Below are 8,826 nucleotides of genomic sequence, written 5' to 3' on the forward strand. Positions count from 1 at the left end.
AACCTACTACTCTATCTGAGTGGTCTTTGTGTTGAAATATAACCAGAGCATAAACACAGCATTGTGACAAGAGTAAAATAAAAACTCGACTACAAAAACTGAAACTTTTTCAAGAAACGTAGTTAGCGCAACAGAACTTCTGGCAATTAGGTTGAAAAGTCCATACTGCTGACACTCTCCTCCCTCCATTGAAACATAGAACCAATTCACATTTAACATTTGAAATTTTGGCTTGCCCTTTTTTATGACTTTGTCTGTGGCTCAAAAGGTTTGAAAACCACTGCTCTAAACTTGGAATGATCACGTGTGAAAGACATGTAAGTTCTGGTAAATGAGATGTAAGATAAGGTGCCGTTTGATATCTGTTTTATTTTGAGCCCACATGCCCACAGAGAGTCACATACCTGCCACTCGGGCACTGTGACATTTTTGCAGAGGATCAAGACTCAACATTTATCTAGTAAACATCTTTGAAAAAATGCCTTATTCAGTATTTTCATACGTCCATGTACACTTGCCAGATCAGTTGCGAGTAAAAACTGCCAAACTCTTCACTTGTGTGTTCGACCCTCACAGGAAATTCACAAGAAATTCATAGATGTGAAGATGAAAGTAAGCCAACCGTTAAAGTTTCTGTCTCACATCAGAAGATGGACGCTTGTTTCTATTAATACCTTCAAAGGGCCTCAAGCACGATCTACACATTAACCACATGTTGCTCAGTACAGCACAAAACGTTCCTGATCTCTTTTGGGCTTTGGTACAGCGGAAGTTGAACCGTTCCAGCCCATGCCAAACATTCCTGACAGCTCATCCCTGTCCGCCTTGGCTTGCAGTGTTAACCCACAATCACCGATAAAAAATGATTGCCGGAGGCCAAAGTCCACTCTTCACGTCATGTTGATTCTCGTTCAAAGTATTTCGACTATTTAGCTGTCATATGATACATAATTACATTATGACACACTACTGGGCTATTTAGTGTTTTGTATGTAGAACATTTCTGAATATCATGTCAGGTATATTTCACCCCAACAGGCCAACAAAATCACAAGCATAAATGTTGGCATCGTACATTTCTACAAACAATGGATATGTTGAAACTTGACATTTCTTTATGATTTACGTTTCTGTAGGTTCATTTTCTGTTTTATGTTGTGACAAAGCAGTGCTTATGGTCGGGTTAGGTTTAGGCACAAAAAACACACGGTTAGGGTAGGAAAATATTGTGTTTTTGCTTGAAATACCTGTATTTGTCTCCACAAACACATGGATTTGTCACCATTAGTAAGGCTGGAAATTGTCTTGAGGTTTCTTAAATGATCTGGTGGTTTCAAGATCTGCGGACCCGAGACAACTGACCTGATGTCTGCCCTGTGTCGGCAGCCCTGGTCATTAAGGAAACATGGAGTTTTTGAGTGATTTCCTACCTGATAAGCAGTACATGGTCATTCTAGTGTCACCTTTTAAAGATTTATGGTGGGTCGTCTAGAGTTTTGGTGGCATTGTCAGTGGTCAGCTGGTCTATATGATGCATTACAATGATATTCAGCACAGACATTCTTGTTCCCCAGAGGATGACTCTTGTAGAGCCCCTGATTTTTCATCTGGAGATGTACTTGCTGTTGATCCATACGTTCTGCTTATCCAGTAAATATCTCTATCAGGAAAGTCAATTTTTTAATTGTTACTTTGCTGTCTGCTGGCGTTTCATGAGTCCAGTTTACAGTTTTATTCTTAAATTTAGTTGTTGTGCTTGGAAATTTAAATTAAAGTCCATTGTACATTTAGTGTTGTCCTCATTTCTGCTTTCTTCCAGTCCATTTTGCACTTCACAATCCCCTCCCTCCTCTCTCCGTCACCACACTGGCACAACTCCTGGTTTTTCTCTCAAAGCACCAATTTCTTTTCTTCAAGCATTTTTCCTCCCTTAACCAGTTTGGTAGTATAAGCCGCACCAGGAACACTGGAGTTGGTAGTGTCCCAGTTGCACCGTGAACGTGAACCTCCTATTAAACAGGAGGTTCACGCTCTCAATGCGTTCCTCGAGCAGACAGGACCGCCTCTTTATGGAGTTCTCTGTCCTGATTGGAGAAAATTGGGCATGGATACCAGAAAATGTTTTTTCTCTTTTACTGCATCAGGAGGAGAGACATGGGTCTATACATTTATAAAAGTGATTACGGCATTCTCAATGACAAAATCCAAATTGGATTTTAGCATTTTGAATTTCAGATTCGTCACACGAAAGAAAAATCTGAATTCAATTTGCATACATTCTACATTCGTTACAGTCCTTTTTTTCACTGGAAGTATTATCTAATGTACACTTGCTATTTGAAAAAGGGATAATGCTAAATAAATTGATTACAAGACTAGATTTCTAGAATTGGGGAATCTCTTTGACCTGACAAGTACAATATCTAAGAGCAAATTCAACATTTATGGACAATGGTTAAATGAGAGGGCGCAAAACTTCAGTAGCAGAAACTAAAAAACTGTCTTATCTCCAAATGTCACATTTTGTACATTTTGGTTGTGATAAGGGAAGAGAATGAAAGAAAGTCCTGTGTGTGCGTTACATCGTTTTCCAGCTACCCTTTTCTTTCCTCAGTCTCAACACCCCCACTCTCACTACTCTGATATTCAGACAAAAATATCTCTCCTCTGTTGGTTTACCCAACCTTCAACACACACACACACACACACACACACACACACACACACACACACAGGCACACACACACATACACACACACACACACACATACACACACACACACACACACACACACACACACAACACAGGCACACACACACACACACACATGCACACACACACACACACAAACACACACACACACACCTCCATTTCCGCTCTACCGTTAAGAGATCTGACATCACAGGGTTTTATCATGTGATCCACCCACACAAAGCTTTGCACTGATGGATGGGGCCTACCTGTGACGCACATACCCCTCTGTGTAACCCTTTACAGTCCAGAGCCACTGTTTGATGAAGGACACAAGAGACACGATATTTAGCTCCATATACTTTTTGGGTTTTGATTCATTATTAAATATTTGCCTTAATAAATTGATTGTCTGCTGTTTGCATCTGTGTATTATGAAAAGGAGCAAAAATCATATGAGAAAGGAGGAAACCAAACACAGACTTCTGCAATTATCAGGAATATAATGATTTCAATACCTGAGGACAGTTTTAGAACAGTAATTCTAAGTATATTTACTGCCGCTTGAAGTACACAGACGTGGTATGCAGGTGTACAAAAGTGAGTGCTGTATGAATGATAGCAGCACTGGTCAGAAAACATTGTAAGATTATTCAGTGAAATTAGTTTATTGGATGTGGGAGGAGGTGATATCATGGAAATAAAAAATAAAAATGCTCTTATAAGAGAGGTGGTAAAAAGGCTAAACTAAAATGCTGTAAGTAAAATGGGCAACAAAAGCAAAGTAAAATCTGTAATGCAAAATGTAAACTCTTGGGTTGCAATTTAAATTATCATGTGACTTTTTCATCAGATGGCTGTGTTGTGTGCGAGACCAACTCAGAGACATCTTGAAAGCTTTTAACTGACCAGAGGAAGTGTTGAAATCAGATGGGTTTCAGATTCAACTTCTCCTAATTCTGCCGTGCAAGAATACAACTAATGTCTCAGCAGAAGTACGCGGCAGGATGTCAACTGTTTTCTTAGCTTCATGTCCAAAATTAATGCAAGACGACGCTTCCATTGTATCTTCCTGTTTGGTAACAATAACACTTAATTTACATATTAATGATACTGGGGTGAAAATGTAAACAACACAAGTACCAGTCAATAATCACCATGACATCAAACCTCGACGTACCACCTCAGTGTTTGTAGTTTCTCCTTCCTCTCCATGGCAATAGAGCTGCTACCAAAGATCATCTATTGATAAAATGAGCCACTCTGTTGAAGCCCTAAGCAGCATAGCAGTTTACAAAATTTTAACACAAGAAGGACCTTTTACTGTTCTTTCCTGGAGCTTTCATCAACTTCTCATAGTCTTATTCAGATGCTCCGGTATTACAGAAGGGTGTGTACCTATAACTATAATCAAGCAAGAGCATGTGTGTCATCTGTCAGTACCTTTAACATACAGAGAGGCATAACAATCTTCATACTAGTTGTTATCAAGGAAAATAATTGGAGATTAGGACTTAGCTAGTGTATGTTACTTAAAAAGAGGTAATATTTGGCTAAATAGAGTTGCTGTGTTTTGGGAAAACCCACAAAAACAACCCATCTCTCAGCCAGTGGTTGAAAGGAAAATTAAGCTTCCTTTCTGAGGAAAACAATCAACATTTGCAATCCAGGAAAAACCCAAACACTTTGAACGGATGTTGATGGTCATTCACAGACTTGCATTCATATAGCATAATGGATTCCCTTATTCCTAGTGTATAATCAGTGTGTAAGTGCAGACAAATAATGTTGTTGATCATGTTTGAATTGTGCCGTGAATTACACATATGATGTTTGTGGCTATAATTTTTCTGGTCATTAAAGTCACAGTTTGTCATAAAACTACTGAATTATGAGTCAGACAACAGTGGCGTTAGTCACATTGTCTTGTTGAACTTTCAACAAACCCGTAACTTAAGCAATTTAAAGCTGGTCCTTTACATTAGCAGTTCACAGAACTAACTCTTTAATACATTTTCTGTGACGAGTTTACTTAATTTATGACAAACCGTGACAAAACCTCACACATGTGTTTCATGGTCGAAATCATCTTTCTCAATTCACTATCATACAATATTTTTCTGAAATAAGGTCAATTCACCGGAAGGGCTGTGAGTCTGCTTTCTATAGGCCTACAATACACAAATATTCTAATTAATTGAAACAAAGTTAAAAAGTAGTTTGTAGTCCTAAACCCGGAAATCAGTAAACATTTTTGCACATCCGGGTCCCTCGTCTCTACTTAGTGCTGCTGATGTTAAAGTAACGTGACCACAATGCAGTCTGTTTATAACGTCAGATTAGTTTTTTACTTCTAGAGATTTACGCTTAAAGAAATCACAAAAGTGGTTTTAAAAGTTCATCTATGAAGATTATCTTGCTGGACAAAACATGCAAGTATTTATTACAGAGCTTTTTTTTTCAGCAATATTTGAAAATCCAATGGAAAAATCCCTTTGGCTTTTTGTTGAGGGGCCCAGACGACTCAAAGTAATCTCATGACGCTTTACTTTTTTAATCAACTTTATAGAAAAAAATCAAATATAATACAAACTCATCAGATGGACAAGTACTAAATATAAAGGAACAGAAACAACAAGACATTATCATAAATCATTATTGCAAATTGAATCTGTAAGGTAAAAGAGAGGAGAAAGAAAAGGTACAAAACAACACATTATTCTTGTTAGAAAAGATCTTCGTACAACTTAATGGGTTTTGTTACCTTTCTGAGTGTCAATCAGTGCCAGACTTTTAATATATTCTTAAAATTCACACAGTAAATAAAGATTCTGGTTCACCACTTCCGGGTTAGCCTACAAAAATACATCATCGCTAAAAAAAAATTAAATAAATACATTTAATCCATGGGCACCGCAAAGCTGCACATAGTGAAACCTCCCTCTCGTCTGCGCCTCTTTGATCGGCGTTATTAAAATAAAAGTGTGGAAAACGTCATTTCTGCCCAGTGCGCGTGCTCTGATGTGACATAATGGAACGTGCGAGCCTAGAAAAGCTCGAGGCGGCGCGAGCGGGCACACACAGTACAGTCAGGTCCGAGCAGCAGGCGGAGGTGTTCAAACATTAATGAGGCTGGACATAATTCATTGAACCGCGCCGTTCGTTCCTCTGAGGTTATGGGCACGGCTCCGTTCTGAGGGAGCGCCGAACACGTCGACTAGTCATTTCGAAAAACGGAAATAATGATGAAGAAGGATATTAACTTGAGCCTGGCGGACGACGCTGACCTCAAGCCGCATCTCCGCGACGCCGAGAGCCTCCTCAGCTCCCCGGACCTGGGGCTGCTCAAACTGGCCTCCCCGGAGCTGGAGCGGCTCATCATCCAGTCCAACGGGATGGTCACGACGACGCCCACCAGCTCCCAGTTCCTCTACCCGAAGACGGTGACGGACGAGCAGGAGTTCGCCGAGGGCTTCGTCAAGGCGCTGGAGGACCTGCACAAGCAGAACCAGCTGAGCGGAGCCGTTCAGACGAACAGCAGCCTGGACCTGGGCGCCAACATCGCCCCGGTCACCGTGCAGCCGGATCTACCGGTGTACACGAACTTGAGCAGTTACGGCAGCGGGCCGCTGGAAACCACCGTCAACTACTCCACAGACACCGTCCCTTTCCCGCCTCCTCCGTCGCATCATTTGGGGGCAGCCCCGCCGCAGCCCGAGCTCTCTCGGGTCCAGCCGCTGAAGGAGGAGCCTCAGACGGTCCCCGACGTGCAGAGCTTCGGGGACAGTCCGCCGCTGTCTCCCATCGACATTGACTCACAGGAGCGCATGAAAGCCGAGAGGAAGAGGCTGCGCAACCGGATTGCAGCCTCCAAGTGTCGGATGCGCAAACTGGAGCGGATCTCCAGGCTGGAGGACAAGGTCAAAACGCTGAAGAACCACAACGTCGATCTGGCCTCAACGGCGAGCCTGCTGAGGGAGCAAGTGTCCCAGCTGAAGCAGAAAGTCCTCACCCATGTCAACAGCGGCTGCCAGCTGCTGCCACACGAAGTCCAGGTCCACTAGTCTGAGGACATGACCTGCAGTTGGGCTACTGACCAGCATATAAGCTTCATGGACTTTGTTAATGTTGGTTTTTCTGTATGTAGCCCAGATATGTGCCGTCCCTAGGGGAATGATTGCCAGGCCGCGTAGGCCAAACTGTACATTAATAATGGTCTGTTTAAATTGCTCTGAACATCAGCTAAGATATCATCATACCTGGTAGAACACAGTGTAGGATAATGTGTGATGAGACTCTCTCGCTCTGATCGGCCATCAGATAATACTGATAAGTTGCATTTTTATTGAGTAAAAGCAATTTCCAGGATCTACATCTCCACACACGCCTCCGTCCAGTGGAGATGATTCGCCAGTATTAATCACTCGATTTTTAAATTAAGTGACGCCAATTAGTCGATTGGGTTTAAGCCGAAATGAAGAGTGTTACACTTTGATATATTCGATGATTGAAATGCTGTTCTACCTCGTATATATGTTTACTGGTGCTCAAATCAACATTGAACTGCAATTTTTTTTTGCAGAAATTTTGTCATGAGATTCCCTGATGAGAGAACTAGGCACTTGCTGGGAGGGCTGTTTGCTCACCTTTAATGACAAAAGGGATATAATCTAGATTTTTTTTTCCTGTAAAAAATGTTTACAGACTGGCTGTTTCTGTATACAGTCTCAAACATGGACCAAACAGATTTTCAATATATGTACAGTGATATACACACATGTGACACAGATTAATATATGAGGAACTGGTCGTAAGAGAAGTCCACACACCCACATTTGATATGACACCAATCGACTACATAATGGACTAATTAGTTTGCATGTTGTTGACATACTCGAATGTTGCCCACTGCTGGGTGTCAAAGGGTGCAATTTAATCAGTGTTTATCAATGTCAACATTTTACAAACACATGTATTTATCTTTTTGTTATTTTTTACTCTACTGTGTCTCAAATTCAATGTGTTCTTTGTTTTAATGTTACGAGTGGTAACCTTTTTTGTTGCACTGACTGTTGCTGTCACCTCTAGCCTACAGTTACTTGGCTGTATGCTGCTGCGTTCTGAATTAAATGCTGCTGGCAATAAACACTGTTTCCTCCATTTTGGTGAAGCTCTCATTTGCATGCATGTTGGCAAACACATACTGATGGTCCAAGTCATTGTGTGCAAAACTGACAAAATAAAGCGATTAGTTTGAAGACCATGCTCAGTTTAATTAACGTATGCTGGCACAACATTGACACCATAACTAAAAGTCAACAGTGTGTCATTATAGTACATTAATAGCTTCCTCCTCTGATGGAGATTGAATTAGTGAAGCCAGTGTTGTGTAATAACAGTATTTGGAACCATATGTGCAATATTTCTGAATCACATCATCCCCCTGGTATCTTTCTCCCTCTGCTGGTTAATTGGGAAATTACAAAATATGTTACTGCACTGATAGTTGAAGGGACATTTTCTTGAACATGTTTGGACCTTGAACAACTCCAGGCTGTCCAAAGGAAAATAAGGATATGTTTGACTTCAGTGGTCGTTGCACAGATGTCAGATTAAGGGGGTGGACTATTAATGATTTATTTGAGATATTATTTATTACCCAGCAATGCAGAATTCAATCTGATTAGATGTTGTTCCCTATAATATTATCAAATGACCGGAGTCCTTAATATCAGGATTACACCAGAACATTGGTTCTATTAGCCTTTTTAATAAACACTGTGTGGCTTTTGTTAATAGCAGTCAGTATCATAAGAAAAGCAGGACACTCTTGATATTATCACAGTTAAATTGTGGCTATAGAAAGTCATTTTTATGTCCTTTGTTTCATTATGTTATTGGTCAGTTATGGTATATCCCATAGTTTTCCCTCTAAATAGGTGTGGTATATGATATGTATTAAGTTACTGTATGATATGTACTGTATATATATATGTATATATATAAGCATACTATTTTGATCCAGTGATGGTCTAGATATACAGTTAATTTTTAATCTTAATAAGATAACATTCATTGGAAAATGTTGTGCTCAATGGCCTTATAGCACCATACAATATAGTAGGGAAATGGAA

General features: G+C 40.4%; 1 protein-coding gene across 1 annotated transcript; it reads left to right on the forward strand.

Moving 5' to 3' along the window:
* Positions 1 to 5,652: 5,652 nt before the first annotated feature.
* LOC115591167 (transcription factor jun-D-like) lies at positions 5,653 to 7,852 on the forward strand. The gene has a single exon (XM_030432915.1). The coding sequence runs from the start codon at positions 5,935 to 5,937 to the stop codon at positions 6,754 to 6,756; it is 822 nt and encodes a 273-aa protein (XP_030288775.1). The 5' UTR covers positions 5,653 to 5,934; the 3' UTR covers positions 6,757 to 7,852.
* The last annotated feature ends 974 nt before the right edge of the window (positions 7,853 to 8,826 follow it).

Source organism: Sparus aurata, chromosome 11 (assembly GCF_900880675.1).
Source record: "Sparus aurata chromosome 11, fSpaAur1.1, whole genome shotgun sequence".
Classification (NCBI taxonomy): domain Eukaryota; kingdom Metazoa; phylum Chordata; class Actinopteri; order Spariformes; family Sparidae; genus Sparus; species Sparus aurata.